The 22,735-nt window shown below is 43.0% G+C and overlaps 2 protein-coding genes across 7 annotated transcripts in view; both read left to right on the top strand.

Annotated features, from left to right (window-relative positions):
* The first annotated feature begins 473 nt into the window (after nt 1-473).
* LOC129832277 (tubulin-specific chaperone cofactor E-like protein) lies at nt 474-11,071 on the top strand. 3 transcript variants are annotated; one of them, XM_055896212.1, is made up of 10 exons: nt 474-611; nt 2,080-2,198; nt 2,661-2,725; nt 4,044-4,277; nt 4,463-4,602; nt 4,803-4,984; nt 5,255-5,511; nt 5,887-6,013; nt 6,726-6,842; nt 7,102-11,071. In XM_055896212.1, the coding sequence occupies exons 2-10, from the start codon at nt 2,194-2,196 to the stop codon at nt 7,484-7,486; spliced, it is 1,512 nt and encodes a 503-aa protein (XP_055752187.1). In that variant the 5' UTR covers nt 474-611; nt 2,080-2,193; the 3' UTR covers nt 7,487-11,071. The 3 variants fall into 3 exon arrangements, with proteins under 3 accessions (XP_055752187.1, XP_055752185.1, XP_055752186.1); XM_055896210.1 differs by having other exon boundaries at nt 479-611; nt 4,104-4,277; XM_055896211.1 differs by lacking the exons at nt 474-611; nt 2,080-2,198 and having other exon boundaries at nt 2,704-2,725; nt 4,040-4,277.
* Nucleotides 11,072-12,065: 994 nt separating this feature from the next.
* LOC129832278 (ubiquitin carboxyl-terminal hydrolase 2-like) overlaps nt 12,066-22,735 on the top strand; it is a 37,753-nt gene continuing 27,083 nt past the window's right edge. For 2 of the 4 annotated variants that reach the window (XM_055896213.1, XM_055896216.1), the window contains exons 1-3: nt 12,577-13,763; nt 14,686-14,803; nt 20,413-21,206. In XM_055896213.1, the coding sequence (XP_055752188.1) occupies nt 20,457-21,206 (750 nt within the window). In that variant the 5' untranslated portion in view covers nt 12,577-13,763; nt 14,686-14,803; nt 20,413-20,456. Of the gene's footprint in view, nt 12,554-12,576; nt 13,764-14,685; nt 14,804-20,412; nt 21,207-22,735 lie in introns of those variants that run through there. The other 2 variants (XM_055896215.1, XM_055896214.1) reach the window with 2 other exon arrangements.

A 22,735-nucleotide genomic window follows, 5' to 3' on the forward strand; every position in this document is an offset into this window, starting at 1 on the left:
AAACATGTGTATGTGACCAATAACATTTGTTTGGTTTGATTTAGTATGAGACCAGGCTGGGATGTTCAGTAGAGAGGGCGCCAGCACAGTGACAGTAGTTTCCCAGCAGGGACAGCGCCTCTTCAAATTGAACCAAAACAACAAGCTTCTCTACCAGGAGAGGACGCTGCAGGACATGGTAATAAAGTGACGTACAGTCATTGGAATTTCAGTGACACTTGTCATGTACAAGTGGATGTACTCGGTTTTGCCCACCAGTCCTTCAGTCAATGTCATCAAACTGAATTCATCATTTGTATTTGTATGCAACAGCAAAAGGGGCAGGAAGTATATCCCTGAAAACGTTTTAGCAGAGATATCGATGTGCAACATATCACATCATTTCAAACCTTTCGCATCATTACCAGTCATGTCAGCTATAGTAGCATTACATATGATTGTAGATTGGTTATTATTACAAATTGTTGTATTGTATGCTATACAAAGCTGCGCATGCAAGATATCGGGAAAATATGCAGACGTTTCATAAAGCTACGTCATTTCCGGGATGATAGAGGGGCAATGACAGCTTGATCAACAACAAGACATTTACACAGAACAGATCAATAAAGGTGAGTTTGGAAATGCGAAAATATGAAATGTAAATATATTACTTTAGATTATATCTAGCTAATGCAATCGTATTATGACAATAGTAGTTGCGTCATGTTGATACATTGTCTTTGCATGGGTCGCTCAATGATGCTGACTGTGGAGTCTGGACCAGTCCCTGACCGTTCGTAGAAGAGCATATGCAATGTACAGTAACGTTTTAGATAGCAAATCTAGCTAGCCAATCGTACTTGTGTAATCGTAATACATTGCAAGCTAGCAAACCACTGATCCTGCAGATAACTAGCAGCTGAAAGCTACAGTCAAATTGTACAGAATGTTTACGTATAATATTTATGAAATCACGTTGTAATCAGCCTCGACGTTTATCCTATAAAATACGTTTCAAGCTTGACATATTTATTTTTCTAACGTTCCCTGTTTTTATTTTTTTGTGTTTTTTTTCATGCTCGATTTGATCTGCACGTAATTGTCCCTGATATGATTGCCATCTTTTTAGCAACGTTAGTTCTCTGCAGTAAATTACTCATTATGTACATTTGCTGTACTGTAGCACTAGCTAGTATATCAACTACTTAATTTGAGCAATATCTGAGCTGTAAATTAGCTAGATAGCTGTGACAAGGATTTGGCATGGATTGCACAAACAATGTTTGGCTTGACAATGACAGAAATGTAATTGGCAATAGCACAAATATATATGAACCAGGCTAATTATTCTCACAATCTCATGACCATATTTAAACCTCTGGAAAAAGATATGTAATTTGGTCCTTTTATTTCTTCTATTCTGAAGTTAACAGCACCATATTATGGTCAGTTTATGTGTCTCTTGATGTTCATCAGAGCCAAGCTATTCACAAAACATAATACAACGTCAGGGACATAACTTAGCCAGGGTTCCTCAACTTGGGGCCCGTGGGTGATTTTTATTTGGCCGGCCAAGTTTTCTGAGCAAAATGTCCAAAAATGTTTTAAATGTTGGACATAAAAGACAAAACACCAGATTATCAGTGCCAAGTGATTTTAATTTTGGAAATCTGTTCCAAAGTATTCTCACGCATAATAGAGAAATATAGTATAAGTGATCATATAAAAATGTAAGCCAGGTTTGAAATGATTATGTTTTAGTCAAATATTATATCTGTTTGGGTTCTTGCAGTCAATTTGCAGTCTACAAATGATTTGTAATGATGTTCCGGTTCCCTAACCATCCGCTCAAGAAAAAATCATTCCACGGCTGAATCTAGTTGATGATCCCTGGACTAGGATTTAGCCTAGTCAAACTAATATAATGAGTAGGCCTAGGCCTATTTACAATCTAAATTCATTTCCATACTGATATTTATTTTACCTGCCCCTCAAAGTTATGCTTTAACAAGTCAACAATACATATATATTTATGTAGATTTCTTTAATGTCATTTGAATATCATGCATAACTGCATATGGTTTGTTTTGATTCCAGTGTCTACTCACACGTGGTGTCTGCGTGTCCCTCCTGTTCACCTAGCAGCCCCTCACTGGAGAGAAGTCTGAAGGAGGAGGGCTCAGTCTCTCTTCCCCTGCCCAGCCAGCCACTATGGAGTAAGCATTGAGAATTCTAGAGATATTATCTTTATAAATGTCCCATTATGGCGTCTGTGAGCACACAGACAGCGCCATCACAGATAGAACAAAAAGCCAGATGTTCCATCATATGTATAAATCAAGTATGGTGAGGAGAGGAAGGCCAGTGGCCGGCAGTGGGAGAGTATGGAGCGAGATGGAACTGGGCCGACATTCTGCAGATTTTTCTCATCGATGAAAAGCCCGATCACAATACAGTTTTCTGTTCCCAAAACTACAATCTATTGCGAACAGAGTGCACTAAGTTTTGTAGATTTAAAAAAAAATTGCATTATTTGCAAAGAGTGCAAGGGCAAATTGAGTTATTGCACACTGTTCGAAGAAGAGATTTGTACTTCCTTTTATACTGGTGTTACTTGCCAATCCGTCCCACCAGCGCATGAATATCCCTCAATTCCAAAAACTGTGTTCCTCTGACAGAAATTCTCTGCAGAAACCCACAATGAGCTGTGATAGTGGACTGGTGGAGAGGAACATTGCTGGAGGTAAGACTCTCTTGTTACTGTAGTATCATTGTACTTTATATGACCTATTATTTTCCTCACACTCATATATGTTAATGAAATCATTTTGCTCATATTAGTCAATAACCTAATAGTAACGTGTCAGTTTTGTACAATGATAAGTATAAGGATATTATGGCTACTGTAATGTATCACTTCCTTTTATTGTTATTGTAATATAACACATACAGGCCATATCCCCTGTTTACTGTGACCTACACGTTCTGGTGAAGTACTTTAATATGATACTATTACTTTAATTTCAGTATAACCTCTACATTATTTATATAGCCAGCAGCAGATGGTGGTTTATCTAGGGCAACCTGCGAGGCGTTCAAAAATGTTTTTTTTTTTTTTCACAGTTGAATATTGAAAGAGAAATTTCACCACTTAACAACCTCATTCATCATCTTCAGCACCACCCCAATATCAACATATTTGAAAATGACGGGTTTCTATGTTTTGTTGTCAAACACTACTAACGCTTGCCTGCTCATCGTTGTTTAAAATCCCCTGATGCACACCAGATAATGTCATCAGTGTTTCCGGATTGTGTCAAACTTTGCCTGTTCAGTTGGTTATAAACATTCAAAAGGCACTCGCACATCTGAGCTATCTTTTTTTACAGGTGCATGGTAACAGTTGAATGAAATGAGAAAAAATAAGAAACCCACAAACTGCTCTTGATAGTATTCACTGCTCTTTAATACGCTTTACATATCGGCCTTATTAAAGCTTATTAAAGATCTGTGAATACTATCAAGAGCAGTGTGCGGGTTTCTTCATTTTTCCTCAGTTGGTTAAACAGGAAATATTATGTCCAAAGAGCAGAAGTCTATCCACTTTTTCAATTCATTTGTTTTTGATTTCGACAACATAATCCAGAAAAACTGTTTGAGAATCACCGATATAGGCCTGCCCTTTTCTCAGGCGTTCAGAGAGCTATGAAGTTTCAATGGGAAAGTCTCACTGTGTTTTACTGATAAGGACTTCAGGACAGACGACTGAATGTATTATTATGCTCTGGCTGTTTTGTCTCCAAGGTATTTATATCAAGCAGCTTCAACTGAATGACCATGCAAAAGAGTAACTGTTAACATGCCCGATTGAAATACTGTAGATGAGAATAGAATGTGTCGTATGTGAATAGCATACTTTTCAGTGAAGACTGGTATGTATTGTATGATCATAGCTGTTTAGAAGGTGAAACAGGTTAGGCTAGTGTTAGTGATGGGCGAGCCCCTCCAAGTGATTGGACGTGAGTGTGAAGGTGAATGACTTCCACTATTGTCTCAGCCAGCTGACCCTGCCAAGCTAACCTCTATGAGTGTTTGGCTCTTTTACCACTTCGGCGTCCCAGCCGACCCAGAGGGGATGTGGGACAGTGGGGCCGTGGATCCACCCGAGGAGGAGGGCCGCACCTTCATGCAGGTTCTCAGCGAGAAGTACAGCCCGGAGAACTTTCCGTACCGCCGATGGCCCGGCATGGGCATGGTGGTAGTGCCAACTCTACCACAGGGCTCGCCCTTGAAAGGTGAGGACTTCAATTTGATCCATCCACAGTTTTACCCATTGAACCCTGTTTTAAAAACGCCATTGGCATCCCTGAGTAGGTTCCTTCCTCTTCAGCAGCTCAGTTAAGATGAAGATGAGGATGATGATTGAGCGATGGTAGAGAGGCCCGGTTTACTCAAGTCATCCTGCTGTTTCTCTCTCCAGATCGTTTGAACCTTCCCAGTGTGCTCGTCCTGGCTGGCTGTGGAATCAGCCATGCGGGAGAGCAGAGAGAGATCGCAGCCTTCTGTGCCCACGTGATGGAGCTCGACCTGTCCCTCAACAAGCTCCAGGACTGGCATGAGGTGGGTGGGCTCAACTAGGGTACTCTGTCAAGATGGGAAACATTGAGTACATTTAGTATACGAATTGGGTACATTTTATAGTAACTTTGTACATGAATTCCTCTACCAGTATGCAATCTCACCCATATCCTTGTAGCTAGTTACATTTATGAATAATTATATTGAGGACATCACACTAAGTTTGAAGCCACTCCTTTCAGATCAGTAAGATTGTGTCAAACATCCCCAACCTGGACTTCCTCAACCTGAGCTCCAACCCGCTAAGTGAGGTTGTCTTGGAGCCTAGCGGTGCTAAGGCCTTTGCCCGAGTCCGACGCCTGGTCCTCAACAACACTCAAGTGTCCTGGAACACAGTGCTCGTACTAACACGGGAGATGCCTGAGTAAGATAAACCTTAATGCTACACTGCTTTTAAACACCTTTTTATCAAAGGCAACTCTGATTGTTCACTTCTCAAGACGGAAAATGTTGTTTTCCTAAGTCAGTGAGAGGGATTTTGTGTCTTTCTCAAGTATTGTGGACTGGAGGGAGTAGTGAGTGGTTATCTGTCATGAGGTCCAGGTTGCAGGCAGCCAACAGTACATTACAGTAGAAGCATTAAGAAAAGTTAATGGTCTATATACTGAGCCTTGTGTTAATCCCTGCCCGCCAGGCTGGAGGAGCTGTTCCTGTGCCTTAATGAGTACACCACCGTGTCAGCCTCTACTGTGCCCTGCCCCACACTGCGCCTGCTGCACATCACCGACAACAACCTGCAGGAATGGGCCGAGGTGCGCAAGATTGGGCCCATGTTCCCCGGCCTGGAAACTCTGGTCATGTCCAACTGCAACCTGAGCTCCATTCAGGACTCAGAAGAAATGCTGCGGCGCCTCTTCCCCAACCTACGCAGCATCAATCTGCACAACTCAGGTATCAACCAGAGCAGAGTCTATTGGGGTTGTGTCCTTCACTGGAAACTGTCCTTGGATATTTTAAGTGCACCCAACATCCTTATCGCTAACACTGCCCTCTACTCGGTCGGTCGGTCGGTCGGTCGGCCTGTCTGTCTGTCTGTCTGTCTGTCTGTCTCTCTGTCTGTCTGTCAATCCCCCTCTTCTCCCATTCCCACCATCCTCTTTGACCATCAGTTATCTCAACCGTTTGTGTCAGAGCTAGGGCACAAATGTAAAGATCCTTCTTTTTGACTGCTTATGGAAGTTATGAGTTTTAATCTCATTGACTAACAAGGTGTGCGTGCATGTGCATGTGCGTGTGTGGTCTGCTATGCGTCTCTGTGTGTGCCAGGTCTTAACCGATGGGAGGACATAGAGAAGCTGAACCAGTTTCCTAAACTGGAAGATGTGAGGCTGCAGGGGATTCCCTTACTGCAGACCTATACCAACACAGAACGCCGGAGCCTCATGGTAGCACAGTAAGTTTCTCTGGGAGTTACTGGGTGAGTGAGGCAACCACACAGACCTCAACACACAAATTAGTTGAAAGATCTCATTTTTCACTGAGTGCGGTTTTCATCCACACAATAATGCGATTTAATATAGTAGCTTGATTAAAACGTTTACATGCTTTGCAAGAAGAACAATTTCCCTAATAACCCTGTTTACAAGGACACATCTGAAATGGCGATTATTTATTTTTTTGCCAATCAAAAGAAACATTCTACTACATCGACCTTGTTATTTTTGGAAAGCAGTTTTCTTTCTGAGTTCGGACATTATACAGTTTGTCTGTGAAAACTACTTCTAAGACGGATACATTCAGTTGTTCCGAACTCACTTCTTCACTCACGCTAAAGAGGGAGACTCACTCGGCTAGCACATACACAGATCAAATACACCGCTGGAACGCCGATTAAGGTGTTTACATGTCCTAATAATATGAAAGATTATTCAGAAAATCTGGTGTTTTAATGGGCGTATGCTTACTTCGATTTTGACCGCACTCCGATTAAGATCAGCAGAGTGAGGTGTTTACATGACTATTGCATAAGCTTCCTACTGCCATAATTAGTTTAATATCAAATTATTACTGTGCCTGTAAACATACTCACTGTGACATTGCATTAACACAGACACACACACACACATATCTCTAGATAGTGAAAAGCTCACCCTTTATCCTCGCAGCCTGCCCTCTGTATCATCGCTCAATGGCAGTGTGGTGACGGACGGGGAGAGAGAGGACTCCGAGAGGTTCTTCATCCGTTACCATGTCGACTACCCAGAGGAGGAGCTACCTTACAGGTATACAACACAATGCTTCTCCTTTCACTGATCCAGTGAAACTGCATATCCATTCAAAGGATTTGGCACATGCATAACTGGCTTAATTGTAGTATTAGGTGCCTATTAAAATGTGTATATTAAAAATCTAATCTTCACATTCATTAAATGAATTACTATAACCTCACCTAACCATAATGTAAAACAACTTAGCCTACATGACTGTGGTCTATGTAGTGTGTTTGTGTGTTGATTAACCTGTCTTTACCTTCCGTCCTAGGTATCACTGCCTGGTGACCAAATACGGGAAGCTGGAACCCTTGGCTGAGATCGACCTTCGGCCCCGCTGCCACGCCAAGGTGGAGGTGCACTGCGAGGACAAAGTGGAGGAGGTGAGTATCCGCCTGGACCAGACCGTGGCCGAGCTGAAGAAACAGCTGAGGACAGTGGTGCAGCTGTCGGCCAATCAGATGCGTCTTTACTACATTGACAAGGAGTGTGTCTTTGGGCCGGAGGAGATGAAGTACCACACCAGAGCCCTCCACTCCTACAGTATCCAGGACGGGGACGAACTCCTGGTGGTGCCTAAGGCTGGCCGAGGGACTACCACCACTGCCAAACCACTATCAAACCTTAACTCCAAAACCTTAACTCCCCCGCCATAAAAAAATAATTACTAGAACGGTCCACCTATCATGGCACATTGACTTGAATGGGGATGCAGTTCTAGTAATTATATCTCTATGCTCATACCCTTCCCCATCCTAATCTTGTCTGAAGAACTCCCTGCACCCCTCCTTATGCCCATCCTATGTTTTACATTCAGTGTGGGACACACTATCAGGAATAACAGCGACTCTGACTCTGATTGGCTTGTGTTTCACCTCACAGCACCACACATGCACACACACCAATTAATCAGAACGAATGTGTCTTGTATGCTTCCCTCTGAAGGTGTGCATATTATGTGTGACTGAGTCCCCTCTTCGTCTTGGTGTAACGCCTCTGCCCTTGACTCCTAAAAAGTCGATATTTCGGGGGAGGAGCACAGGAGATATTGTGGAATACAACCACAGTATCTTTTATCTTTAAGACAATCTCTCATTTGCATACCCTGTGGTGTGCAGAGGATGTTGATGAAAGGATATGGTATACTGCTGTGCCACAGACTATTTTTCGAGTGTACTAGGTTGATTGTACTGTACCTAACGGAAGTCTTCATCGCGCTGTGTCATTCCACTTCCTCACAAGACCGAGCCATAGTTTTTGATGGGTTATTCTAAGTTAGGTTTAGTTCTTCTACGTTTAGTTCAGTAAGATTAGTATTTTTGGAGGATACTTGATATTCAAACTCAAATCGTGCTGAGTTTTCAAATTGTCTTTTTTTGGCCAGATGTATCGTAGTGTTTATAGGATATTGATGCCTCTGACTGAAATCATTGATGTACCATAGAGTGCTGCATGAGACTGTTCTTTCCTAAGTATGTTTTTATGTCGTTTGTGTTGATCCTTCCATTGTCTGGGACCGTCCGTACATGTTAAGCCTAAATTACGTTTGAACACCTATTGACACGTTTGCTTCTGTGCCAGAGCCAAAGTATCTCAAGTCTATTGCAGACAGAGGCTTTGTGTGTTCACCAAAGATTTGTATGAACTCTGTGTACTGTTCATTGCATTGTTGAGGCATTTTCCTTGTGTGTAAAGAGGCTCATGCTTGGTGTTATTTTTGTTATTGCGAGGGCAAAGGTCACTATGTCAGTAGCGGTTGTCTGGGACAGTAGAACTAAGGCATTGCTTGGTACCTCACAGCTAAGGGACACCGCCACTTAAAATCCCAATTTACAGGCTGTTTGTGTCCCTGTTGTATCTTAATTTACATAATTTGTTGTATTATGTCATCGTCTGATTTGGAAGACAGTAAAGTATTGGAAGATGCACTTAGTAGAGCTAGATCTCTCTAAAGTTTGGAAATTAGACAATAGCAACATATTTCATACCGCTTGTTGTATTTATTTAGTCACTACAACATTGTAATAAGCAGTAAGGGTCCGTTATTTTTGGTAGGCATAATATTTCTATGTCGCTTAGATGGCTACTTGGTCTACTCTAGACAGCTTCTCTTGGTTAGTGAACCCATATTTGAATGTAGTCAGTATGCACTGGCAATCAATCAATCAATCAAATTTATTTATAAAGCCCTTTTTACATCAGCCGATGTCACAAAGTGCTATACAGAAACCCAGCCTAAAACCCCAAACAGCAAGCAATGCAAATGTAGAAGCACGGTGGCTAGGAAAAACTCCCTAGAAAGGCAGGAACCTAGGAAGAAACCTAGAGAGGAACCATGGTCTGAGGTGTGGCCAGTCCTCGTTCATAGATGACCAACAGGGTCAAATAATAATAATTACAGTGGTTGTAGAGGGTGCAACAGGTCAGCACCTTAGGAGTAAATGTCAGTTGGCTTTTCATAGCCGATCATTCAGAGTTAGAGACAACAGGTGCGGTAGAGAGAGGGGGTCGAAAACAGCAGGTCCGGGACAAGGTAGCACGTCCGGTGAACAGGTCAGGGTTCTATAGCCGCAGGCAGAACAGTTGAAACTATAGCAGCAGCACAACCAGGTGGACTGGAGACAGCAAGGAGTCATCAGGCCAGGTAGTCCTGAGGCATGGTCCTAGGGCTCAGGTACTCCGAGAGAGAAAAAGAGAGAGAGAAAAAAAGAGAGAGCATGCTTAAATTCACACAGGACACCGGATAAGACAGGAGAAATACTCCAGATATGACTGACCCTAGCCCCCAGACACATAAACTATTGCAGCATAATTACTGGAGGCTGAGACAGGAGGGGTCGGGAGACACTGTGGCCCTGTCCGACTATACCCCCGGACAGAGCCAAACAGGCAGGATATAACCCCACCCACTGGCAGCCACACTAATGCATTAATGTGAATATTGAGAGTGGCACTGTCTAAAGGGATAAAGATTTAATCAAATATAAAGGAATAAAACATTCATCTGATTCTGGAGCCATGGCTCCATGTACATTTAGATAATGCCATAGACCTAGATGTAATGGCTTCCTGTGATTTCTGAAATAATGTTTTAGTGTAGGAAGTAGACACTACTGCTAACAATGTGTGAGAATTGAGAGTGGCACAGTACAGTAATTAAAGGAAAATTGAATCCGCTATAGGCTGATGGTATGCGTCAGTCATCTGAGCCTGTACAATTTTGCTCTTTGTACATCCAGTTCATACTGTAGTGATGCCTTTTATTTCTGTTTCATCATCATAAACATAGCACATTTAAGGATTCTGAATTAAGTTATCAACTTATATCTGCTAGAGTTTGACACGTTTGAAGTGCAGAAATGTGTAATTATTTTTTATTGATCATTTTAATTTATAATATTTATTTATTTATTTTTGTGTGATGCTTTCCCTAGTAGTGTCAGCACACACTGAATTGATGCACTAGTTATTTTCAAGAGCAGTATGTTTTCGTGTAAAGGATGTGTTTGGCATGTATTCCAGGTCACCACCTTACTCTAGTCTGGGTTTAATAGCCAATGCTTTATAATTCATTCATGTGTTATTTGTTCCGGAGTAGTACAAATATTTATCGCTGTTGTGGGTTAGTGCCTATCCTGAAACGCAAATTATTTATAAAGCCATTATGCAGCTCCACAATAATCAGGTACAGTACATATATCTCCTGCTGTTCTGTTGTAGGTATGAATCCTTCTGCTTATTCAATCTAACCTTGTGTATTCTCATCATTGTGTAAAATGTGGGAAGAAGAAAGGGATACTAAAGTAATGTACCACCTACTGTTGTTTTGAAGGTAATGGTTTAAATGTGGCAAAAGAATCTGAGAATTTCAGCCATTACAGGCTAGGTAAACCGGGCAGCTAGCTACATCGAAATTAGCATGATTCTAAACACCTGATATATGTGTGTTCCATGAGTTCAACCAGTATAGAGACTGTTTTCTGATTGTCTGCCTCCTGGATGTAACAATGCTGTCCAAATGTGTTTACTACAGTACATGCAAATGTTTAGAAAAGGTATATATATGTGTGGCATAAAAATATAAGTATGGAACATGTATCATTCAATGATGGCTGTATGAGTTTGTATGATTGAATGCAATTTAAATGGCAGATGAGCAGACTGATGTAATTCCTCTGAACTCCATATTAGTCAACTGTGTAGAGAAAGATGCATACAAGAATAAATAGTATTCTTCTTTCTACAGTGTAGCATTCAATTATTCTACTATTACTTTGGCTGGGAGATGTTGAAGGTCGATGCTGTCATTGCTATCCGCCTATATTTTTTTGTACAGCTGGCTTATTATGATGTTGTCTGTGGTATTGTTGCCAGTCCCAGTTGTCTTACCTTCCATTGCCTTGATGGAAGTTACAAAAAATTGCCCCATTTCAGCTCAAATACTTTACAACAATGTAAATCCAAATAAATGTGGCACTTTTGTTTAGGGCATGGGACTTATAGAGGTGTTGCTATGATAATGTTAAAGATTATGTTGGCTTCTAAACCTTTCTTTTCATAATAAGAGGCAGGGCAGGTGATAAAACATTCAATGACACATCATTTTCTATTAATGATTTGTATTATGTGAATTATCTGTGTCCCCCTCCTGAATTCCAAAAAAGACAATCGGTCGCTGCAGTGTGAGTAGACTGCAAATAACAACATTATTCTTATGATCTTTGGTAGCTGTGAAACAAACTGAAGGATTTATAAGGGACACACATGCACCTTTTTAATACATTTTTTTATGTTACCTTCATTTAACTAGGCAAGTCAGTTAAGAACAAATTCTTATTTGCAATGATGCCCTATGGGATTCCCAGTCACAGCCGGTTGTGATACAGCCTGGATTTGAACCAGGGTGTCCGTAGTGATGCCTCTAGCACTGAGATGCAGTGCCCAAGCCCAATTTATCTCATTGAACATTGCATTAAACATTTATTAAATATTTAATGGTGTTGTGTGTGTATATTATGTGGTATTGCTGAATTCCAAATCTAACATTTTGAAATGTCATACCCACTATGCTTCTCGTTAACCATGACATCTATGAACATGGCTGTGGTTATTTGACCAGAGAGATAGTAGAAAATCTTTGTTGTGACGTAACAGGCGCTCATTATGACACAACGCTGCCCTCTTCTGGATTGTCGAGTTTTATCTTGATTATTTTTCCGAGCCGTGTGTGGTCTTGGCTACGAACAGCAATCAAGGAAAGGCAAGCCACTGGAGTCAGAGTGGGGTCTTACAACCCCACGGACGCAAGGGGATTTATGATAAAGAGATAATTGTTTGCAAGCAGTTGTGTGGGCAATGTCAGATCAGATGTGAACGTGAGTGTGCGGACCTGAATCAGTGTGGGGGTCTTTTTATCTGTGTGCTGTTTACATCCGTCGCCAAGGTGATCGTAAGGGAGGCGGTCCTCTGGTTTTACGTTCGTGGACAGGAATAAACCAATCCACGACAGCTATTTGCTGAACTAACGTCACAGTTAAAGAGAAGGGTCTGTTACTTGGTCAGCTAAAAACTATTGAAATGCAAAGGCAGTGATATTTTATGTCTATCTATTTTATGTCAAATGTTATCGGTTCAGCATACCGATATTCAAAACTGTGGTCTAACGACGCCGGGGACGCTCTGCCAGTCGGACTGACAACAGACGGGATGATCTCAGAGTGGGGGTGAGTGAAGAATGCAGTGGCCACTGGCCAGTGGCTGCAGGCAAACCTTGGTACAGTTGATTTCTTGCCACTCTGATAGTTTATCTAAAATGTGTATGCTTCAATCTCTTAGTATGAATGCAGCTAAGCTAAAACTGGTGGTCTTGAGTCACAATCAGATGCTTAGCTAAAAAGAGACCCGTCCCGTAAAAAAATAAAATAATACACGCCCGCGCTCTGACTCGTTCGCGCGCACACTCTGCTAACAAGTTAGCTAGCCTAGCTAGCCAACTTGCTTGCCCTGGGACTGGTAGTGATATGTGGTTCTAGCCAATTGCTGCCGTATATAAACTCGGGGAGCTGCTAGCCCCTAGTGTATTGGCGGTTAGTCCATAAACTGTGCAAATTTATCACCCGTGAATCGAGATCATTTATCAATTTCGAAATCAGCCTAAAAAACTTCTGGCTGACTTTTTAGGTCGATATCGTGGAGGCTAGCTATCATTGAATTTGGCGCTGACAGTAGCTAACGTTAACTGTAACGTTACTGCTCCCTCGCCCCCGTACAGTACACCCACGCCCTTCCCTGCACTCAAAGTAGCTATCAGCCCAGGGTTTCAGTTTTCATCACTCAACTATCCATTATGTGATATGCATTTCAAACCAGACAGTGTAATATTGCGGAAGAGCTATTCTTAAAACATTCTTAAAACCCCCATTCTTAAAACAGTCCTAACACAAGTTATGACTATAGCTGCCTGTTTGTATCCTAATTGTGTCATACACCCGTTATAATATAAATATATTTAATATTTTTAATATAAACTAGCCATGGTTAGTTGTTGATAATCAATATGTAAATTAGTATTTTTCCACTTTTGGATGAAACTGGACATTTCACTGACTTCCATTCCTTGTAGGTTTACAATGAAAACACCTTTAGATAACAGAGACAGCACATCCCAGTGGTTGCTGCTGGCCTACACAGCGTGGTCTATTCGTGGCCTATAAAAAAACGTAATGCTAATCCTTTAAGAGCAAATTGGAATGCCAATGAGTGTTGAGTGACCTGTGGAGGTCATAGGCAACTGCTATATTTACCGTCTCTGTAACTTGATCTCTGGCATTCTGGATCGCTGTGCTCATACAATCCCTCCCTGGCTCCTCTCACTCTGGGGCCACAGCCTCCTATGCAGCACCCTACCCTGCCTGTCCGCTTGATACGCCACCGGTGAGTCCCTTCACCAATTTACACTTTGTTTCCCTTTTACAAGGGTACCTTTCTGTTATTTTCCCTGCCAATCATTGTGTGTGGTATTGGCTGTTGGTAGCCTAGGCCTACTTTTTGTTCATTTTGCTTATCCATCTTTTGTTTTGTTGAAGAGACAAGGGATATTGTTTGTCCGAAAATCATCTTGAGACCTATTTATTAATTTGCAATTTTCTGTTGGCTGTGCTAGACCTATTCATTGAACTCTGGCTGTGCCAGTGTTGTGGGGACACAGGTCTGTTGGTATGGTGTGTTTGGACCATATTGGGATGCAAGTGCTGGATTATTAAAATACTCAACAAGTACAGAATTTCTGAAACAGGACTTTAAATAGGAAGGCAAAATCATTTTTCCTGAAACCATATTTTCAAGGAAGATAATTTTTGTGGATTTGACAACAAGCACTGAAGAATAGTCTGTAGTCATTATACATTTTGTTGTATTATAGCTGAACCTAAAATACTGAGAACTTGTTGACTGGAGGCCTGTGGTGAATGATCACTTAGACCTATTTCTGTGCCTGTCAAGTGATGCAGTTGATGAGGAGGCATGAGTTGTAGCCTAGGCTACTTTAGGCTTCCGTTAGATTGTTTTGTTATGGGATGTTTTGCTCCTCCCATAAATCAGTCATGGAGCAGTGTTGTTTTAATGCAATTCATTGAATTCTGTGTAAATTGAAGAGGATAATTGGGCATTATAAAAGCAGTAATGTTATAAAATTCATGTTCTAAGCTCAATATCGATCTGCTAGCCTCATTGTATCCAACAAAGTCCATATTAGCTAGACTGCAAATCCATTACCTTAGTCATTTCCGCCCAGGTAATGTCCGCATGGCTATGTGATGTGTATCTCTCATTGGATTGTGTCTCTGTCTCCCCACAGGTCTGATCAGTGAGAAGTCCCTGTGACTGTGAATGTGTCTGTGAGGTACATTAGGATGAGCGAGCCCCACTCTATCGCTGCCTGCGGGGACTGAGAGACACCGCTCTATACACAGCAGGTAATCATAAATGAACAAATACACGCGCTGTCAGCAATCAGCATGCATCTCACAAATGCGATGAAGGCAATACTTTCTCATTGGTACTGAAAACATGTTCAAAGGATGCAGTGGCTCCGACACTCACACAGACACAAGGCTTAAAGGGGCAATCAGCAGTTGCTACATCCATTTTTGGACTTATAAATATGTACCCAATGATTGTTATTATATTGTCCCATCGCTGCAACTCCCTTACGGACTCAGGAGAGGCGAAGGACGCATGGCTCTCGACCTCCGAACACACCAAGTTGTCTGAGGAAACACCTCCAGCTGGCGACCAAAGTCAGCTTGCAGCAGCCCGGCCCGCAACAAGGAGTCGCTAGAGCGCGATGGGACAAGGAAATCTCAGCCAACCAAACTCCCATAACCCGGACAACGCAGGCCAATTGTGTGCCGGCTCATGGGTCTCCCAGTCACAGCTGGCTGTGACACAGCCTGGGATCGAACCTGGGTCTGTAGTGACATCTCTAGCATGTGTGCCTTAGACCGTTGCGCCACTCGGGAGGCTGAAGAATATAACTTAAATGCCTCATGAGCTTAGTTCAACTGTCGTACCTCATCAGGACCCCAAATATAAGCTTGTTTGTAAACAAATTAAATGTAAACAAACAGTATATAGCCTCAAAACATGGTTAAAACTATAATTTTGATATTATCGGTGGTCGCACCTTGCATCCATAGCTCTGTCTATAAACCAACCCCACTTCTCAGCTTTTTGTCAAAACAGGGGTGGGGAAGACACTTTGTTATTGTTTCTACTGCTGATTGCCGCTTTAAAGGAGACACAACGTTTGAGTTGACTCTTTTCCTATAAGTATTCAGTACAGATCAACATTTTACACAGTGGCACAGAGCACAGATTGATGGTGTTTAAAATATTAATGATGTCTAATTGAGCTAATCTTTAGGCCAATGAATAAATGAATAAGGAATGAAATCACTTACAGCAGAGATTGGAGCATCAATCACGCACACATACTGCCCTTTTGGTGTGTCACTTTTAGCTAATGCTCTCATCTGAGTTACAAACAGAAGAAAAGGGTTGTTGTTAATTGTGATATAACTAAGTAGGCCTATCTCTCAGCTGATATCAGAGTATAATCGTTACAAGCGTATGGTACACTGTAAAAAAGCCAGCTTAACCAATTTGCTCAATCAGCATTATTCTGTGAGCTGGGTAGACTTCCGAAGGACAGTAAATTGAGCTAATGTGTGAAAGTTTGCCCACAGTGAGCTCAATGTATAAAAACTTGTTGAGTCAAATTACAAATTCATCTTTGGAACGTATGTTGGTTCAGCTTGGCTATATGCCCAAATGTTTAGCAAACTCACAATGCTATTGCAACTGGTTGCCTTGCAATTGTACTTCGAATCAACAAACTCAGCTTGAAGTGAGCTGAATTTGAACAAGCTTGTTGAGTAAAATTACAAATGTATGTTTTCTCAAAATCACTCAAAGTCATGCCCATCATTATCATATTTCCCATCATATTTCCCATCATGCTCTACTGCAGGTTGCTTTTCACAATTGTTTATTTCAATACCTGTATTTTTGCATGTACATTGATTGGTTGAATAATCTTATGCAACACAAACATAAATAACATACATTTTTATAAACTAATCGAATCTGTCAGTAATTTGACTTAGGTAATCTCAATAATCAGTCTTCCTTACCCTGGTAGTCATTCTAAATGCAGGTGATTAAAAGCTCCAATTGTTGGATATTATGTTGAATTGTATGTTTGCTCAAGCTAAAATGTACATACAATTCAAATTCAAAATGTATGTTGGTTCAGCTATATGCCCAAATGTTGAGCAAACTCACAATCCTATTGCAGCTGGTTGCCTTGTAATTGTACACTGAATCAATGTATTTTTTTTGTGCATTGCGTTCTGATGTAGACTAGGCTGGCATGGACAGTTTGGTGCGATTGCCGTTGGGCCGAGTTAGGGCTTTGGCGTCAGTGCAGCCCTCACAGACACGAGTCTCTATCTGCTCACATTTCAGGGTAAATATAGCTCCCCCTAAGATCCAACCAACAAGGTACATTACGTGCACTGATTTCTAACAGTATTCCTATGAGAATTTGGTTCTGTAAGGAGAGGACCTTATATGAACTCAGCAAAAAAAGAAACGTCCTCTCACTGTCAACTGCGTTTATTTTCAGCAAATTTAACATGTGTAAATATTTGTATTAACCATACAAGATTCAACAACTGAGACATAAACTGAACAAGTTCCACAGACATGTGACTAACAGAAATAAAATAACGTGTCCCTGAAGAAATGGGGCCATACTGCTCGTTCTGTGCGTGATTTCCTGCAAGACAGGAATGTCAGTGTTCTGCCATGGCCAACGAAGAGAACGGATCTCAATCCCATTGAGCAGTTATGGGACCTGTTGGATGGGAGGGTGGGCTAGGGCCATTCCCCCCAGAAATGTCCGGGACCTTGCAGGTGCCTTGGTGGAAGAGTGGGGTAACATCTCACAGCAAGAACTGGCAAATCTGGTGCAGTCCATGAAGAGGAGATGCACTGCAGTACTTAATGCAGCTGGTGGCCACACCAGATACTGACTGTTACTTTTGATTTTGACCCCCCCCCCCCCCCCCCCCCCCCCCTTTGTTCAGGGACACATTATTCCAATTCTGTTAGTCGCATGTCTGTGAAACTTGTTCATTTTATGTCTCAGTTGTTGAATCTTGTTATGTTCATAAAAATATTTACACATGTTAAGTTTGCCGAAAATAAACACAGTTGACAGTGGGAGGACGTTTCTTTTTTTTCTGAGTTTATATATGATTATATGTTGTTATGGCACAGATACACAGGGATTGTGCATTTTAGGAGGTAAAAAAACACACTGTAGACTTTCAGTATCTAAATCGGTGATGTGCCATAGCTAAGGTAGATAATAATATAGGCTAGTAGGTGAGGAGCATTCTATTGCTAGCTAGCTTATTTGAGTTACTGTACCACACTGTCCTGTTATGGTGGCCTGTCTTGATCCCTCTCTGTCAGACTCACCTACTGGACTTTTTCACTTGTTTCAGTTGAGGCGCAGGCCTTGTGACTGTTTTTGAAAGTGTCAGGCGATCTACTTCGCTATGAGAGCATGAGCATTTTGAAACCCTCTGCAGACCATCGGCAGGCAGTGCTAGGTACCGCCCTGTCCACAGAACCCACAATTTGCGTTAGCACAACACTTGTTACCTGCCTCCCCTCCCAGCACTCCACAGAGAGTCCACGCTGATCCGACATTCTAACATGCAATGTCACGTTGGGTGTAACATAGAGCGTTCCTGCGTCATCACACATTCTATAACCCCTGTTAAGCTGAGAGATCAGAATAACACAGTTGCACTGTCATAAGAGGGAGAAGTAGGGATGGACAGAATGTGTGAAAGAGTGGCTCAGTGTGACGTTTCAGGGTTTAGGCCCTATTCAATTATATAGCCTACATCCGCTTGGGAATCACTGGATTTTCCAGGTAAAGATGGTAACAGGAATGTATCGTCTTTGGGAATAAACTTGGATTAGGTCTATAGATTGAAAAGACTATCTGCCCTTTCTGTATGCTCAAGTAGAGTCCCATCTACTGGGCCCTAGGCTATAGCTTGATGGACCTTATATTTCTGCAGGGCAAGGGAATCAGGAAGTCAATGGGATCAGTGCAACACCTGCTTTGACACATATTGTGTGGCGGTCAAATTATGCTTGTTGCCGTGTAGTTATGGAAACCACCGTTTAGTAGAGCCTTTGGGGAGGCTGAGATGCAGGGCAACCAGCAGATTTGTGTGTTTTTTGGTTGCAGAAGTGAATAACGTAATAGTGCTGTGCTGCAGTCATCTTACAAATCCCATGTCCATTTAGGCTGTACTCCCCATGGAGGGATGTTGTTTGCGTCTCTTTTTTCAGGTGGTCGCCAGGCTCGCCTGAACTTGTCTCAGTCAGGGCCCTCATTTATTGGACGAGACACCTGCAGTAGCCTAAATGATGTTGTGTATGTTTATAGGGAGGGCAATTAGGAATGTGTGGAAGTAGTAGTCAGGGGTTACAAGTACAATCACTCTCTCTGGTTATTATTCAAATAGACATGTCCAGATTTGCCTTGCAGTGCAAATTGGCACTGTCACTGTTATTTTGTAGTGTGGTGGAGGTAGTGCTCTATGTTTGTTATCACCCGTTCTCTTTGTATTTGAAGACATTTCTATGTGGCCAAAGTTGATTCTGACCCTACCGTAGGTGGCCTGTTGCCACATGCCAGGTCTGCTCACGTGGACATCCGTTAGATCAGGGTTGCCTATTTCAACAACACACTAAGAGAGGTTGACTTTAAAACATGAATCCCAGGGCGGACAGAGAACCACAAACAAGGTATAGTATGTCAACCTACTCTAGGACCTAGGCTTTGTTCTAGTACTGCTGTTTTATTTGGAGACGGGGGGAGGAAGAAAAGAGATGAACAAAACACAATAGTGATGCAGACTTGAGGTACTGGCCCATGTTTACAGCTTTTACAGTCCAGCCATCGTTGCGCAGGATACATGGCGAAATGGTAGGCCAGTTATACCCACATATCCACTGTGGTGTTTTGGTGAGAGCCAAAGGCAAGGCTAGGTTGGGCATGGCCTAGCTAAGCTAACCCAGCAGTAGTGCTCCAGAGCCTGAGCAGCCCGGCTGGGTCTAGCTAGCTGCACAGAGTATGTCTTTGCCTGGCTTCAGTGCTCTGCCTACTCCAGATCCATATGCTGAATTATTGATGCCCCTGTGGCCTGGAATGAGAGAGAGAGAGGAGGAGAGAGAGAGAGAGAGAGAGCGAGGCGAGAGAGAGAGAGAGAGAGCGAGGAGAGAGAGAGTGAGGAGAGAGAGAGGAGAGAGAGAGAGAGATTAAAGAAACAGGAGCCTCCCCCACTGAACCCAACACGGATCGACATCACCAGATACTTTTATTTATTCAGATGCTGCACTGCCTTGTGAACAAGAGCCCTGTCTCTCCTCGGGAACAGACTGTGCCACCAGAAACATTCGGTGCTTCGTTGACGGGGACTCTCCCGTTACAGGATGCCCAGGGGTGCGTTCAGCCGGCCACAACGTTGTGCTGTGCAACCCATCACTACGACAGTACATCACATTACCAAGCATCACTTTCCAGTTGGTTGCGTGAGCAGTGTTTCAGCGTTCTACTTCAGTTTGAATACTGATGACACAGCTGATATTGTGTTAATGTGTTCCAAGGAAGGTCACATGACGTTGCTTGTTGAATATCTGCATCCTGTACACGAGTAAAACCTCAGTCTCGAGCAATGAGAGATTGTATATTCAACCTGTTGATAAATAGTGCACCTATATGTTAAGAGTTGGACTTTGGCATCCTACCTCTCTTGTGATCAGATGAGACTAAGATGGAGCCGATCTGATATAAAATATAGAATTTAATTTAGTGGTTATAAAGATTCAAATATTGCTAAATAAGTTTTCATTTTTGGAAATCAAGTTGTTCCCACTCACAGTCTGAAAATAGAAACGCACTGATTTCTGCTCTCTCTCTCTTGTCTTGCAGTCGATGCGGTCTTCCACCGCATCACCCGTGGCTGAGAATCCAGCATGTCTCGCGTCTCCACTACCGCCAAGCGCTACACCGGCTCCTCCTATACCAGTACCTATAGCTCCTATGGCTCCTCCCTGACGCCCTCCTCCCTCAGCTCCTACACCTCCGACCGGGACAGGCTGCCCTCCTACAGGAGCAATGCTGCCTCCTCCTCGGGCTACTCCTCCTCCAGCTACCTGAGCAGCGCCGCCAGCCGCGCCCGCAACTACAGCACCTCCTTGGAGCTCGACCGGGGCCGGCCCATTCCCCGCACTGACCTCCTGAGCAGCAGCAGCCGGCGCAGCGAGAGCCTGAGCCGCACCCCGGTGAAGACCTATGGCTCGTCGGGCCTGAGCGGCAGCTCCGGTTACACTGGCTACAGCAGCTACTCCTCTTCCACCACGCCCAGCCGCTCCAGCTACCTCTCCTCGTCGCCTGGCGCCTCCAGCATCTCCCTCAGCCGCCGAAGGTCGTCGAGCCAGAGTGACCTGACGCGGGACCTGTCGTCCCTGGGCCTCAACGAGCCCACCTCCTCTTCCTCCTCCTCCAGCGCCCTGAGGGGTTACCGGAGCAGGGCCAGCGATGTGGCCGACTCCTACAACAGCAGCCTGCAGAACTCCAGCTATGGCCTGTCCCACAGCTCCACTCAGGAGGCCTTGAGCAGCAGCAGCTTGAAGAGCGGTGGTGGTAGCCGGTTCACCTCCTCCTATGAGAGGAGCGACAGCAGCAGCAATGGACGACCCAGCTCCCCCACCAGGGACTCCCCGGTAAGACCAATGTTCTTCTGTTTGCTTAACTTTTTGCTGTGTTGTCAGATTTAGACCTCAGGCCACTGACATGACAGGCTGCCACCATGTGGGGGGGCTCATGGTCAGTACAGCTGCTCTGCACTGTTACTGTACAGTACTAAGGTCCTGTATTGAGGAACACAGTCACTCACTGGCTTAGGGCAACAATAGGTGCATATGATGGGAACACTGTCACTCACTACATAGTATAAAGTAGGTCTTAGACAATTGTTTCAGTATTCATTCATTCATACAGTATTGATGTATAAAATGCCGCCATGTCAGCTATCTATATTAGGTCTATTTTCCATAAAAAAGGAAATTCATCTTACAGAGACAAGAACATGCTTAAAGAAATCTCCATGCCCCTGTATGTAAGATTGTAAACATGCCTGTTGCCATAGCTCCCAGAAGGTCCTCAGAAATGCACTTTTTTCCCTATGATGATGAATCAGGAAGTTCCTCAGTGAGGCCGTAGCTATAGCCCGGTCCCAGATCTGTTTGTGCTGTATTGCCAACTCCTATGGGTCCTGCATGTTTGGCGTGACAATGACCATAGGGGTTGGCAAGGCACTGGGACCAGGCTAGCCAAAGAGGCTGTGCGTCTGTCTGTGTGTCACTAATTATGTTTCCATGAACTTGTCCAGGGATTTTTTTGTTGTCGACATTTAGAAAGTTGGCATAGAAAATAGATGCGACAATTGCCTGCTAGGGTGCGTGTCCATTTAACTATATTGTGTAATGATGTCACACCAACAACCATAAATGACCCATTTAGGCAAATTGCGCATTAATAAATTGGCGACAGCCAGTATGCCATCCCACCTATCATGTCTCAGGTAGACTGCGAAAGCCAGCGTGGATAGAATGCAGTAATTTACAAATATTTGCCATATTCAAATAATTCTCATGTGCCAACGTATCGCCATGGTCCGTGCCATAGTGAAACTTGCGCTTCTGTATATCTGAAACTTGCCAGGCAACCAGAAAAACAAGGCGAAGCAATTCAGGCCTTGAAAGTCAGGACAATCATTGTTCTGCAAAGAAACATATTTTTGTTGTTGAAAGAATCGATTTTGCAAGCAGTAGGCATGTAAAATGAAATGTGGACTGGAGCTTATAGTTACATGATTACATCACATGCCCTGCGTACCTTCAAAAGTATTCAGGAATCATCATTTATTCTGAAAAATGGGTCGAAAATAAAGAAAGTTAGACAAAAGAAAAAATACACCCCTGTGGAACGGATAAAAATGTTGCGGATATTTAGAAAATGTCTCCTATGTCTGCTGTTTCCATTAAACATGTCGCAATAAAAAAAAATCCGACATTGCTTTTGTCGAATAAGCCTGGGTCACTGGAAACCTGCTTACTGACTGTCAGAGAGGCAGGTGTACCATTGACTAGACTCCTTGTGTTCCCTCTGTGACGCATGGAGAGTAATGACATCTGGGGGAGTAGCTGGCCTGGCTATCCTCCTCTCCCTCTCCATAGAGAGCGGAGTGTGA

The sequence above is a fragment of the Salvelinus fontinalis genome, chromosome 33, assembly GCF_029448725.1.
Source record: "Salvelinus fontinalis isolate EN_2023a chromosome 33, ASM2944872v1, whole genome shotgun sequence".
Taxonomy (NCBI): domain Eukaryota; kingdom Metazoa; phylum Chordata; class Actinopteri; order Salmoniformes; family Salmonidae; genus Salvelinus; species Salvelinus fontinalis.

Excerpts from the sequence above, each read along its gene's own strand:
- LOC129832277 (XM_055896212.1), top strand. Across the intron at positions 2,726-4,043 it reads GGAGAGGAACATTGCTGGAG|CTGACCCTGCCAAGCTAACC; the intron begins GTAAGACTCTCT and ends TGTCTCAGCCAG. Across the intron at positions 6,014-6,725 it reads CGGAGCCTCATGGTAGCACA|CCTGCCCTCTGTATCATCGC; the intron begins GTAAGTTTCTCT and ends TTATCCTCGCAG.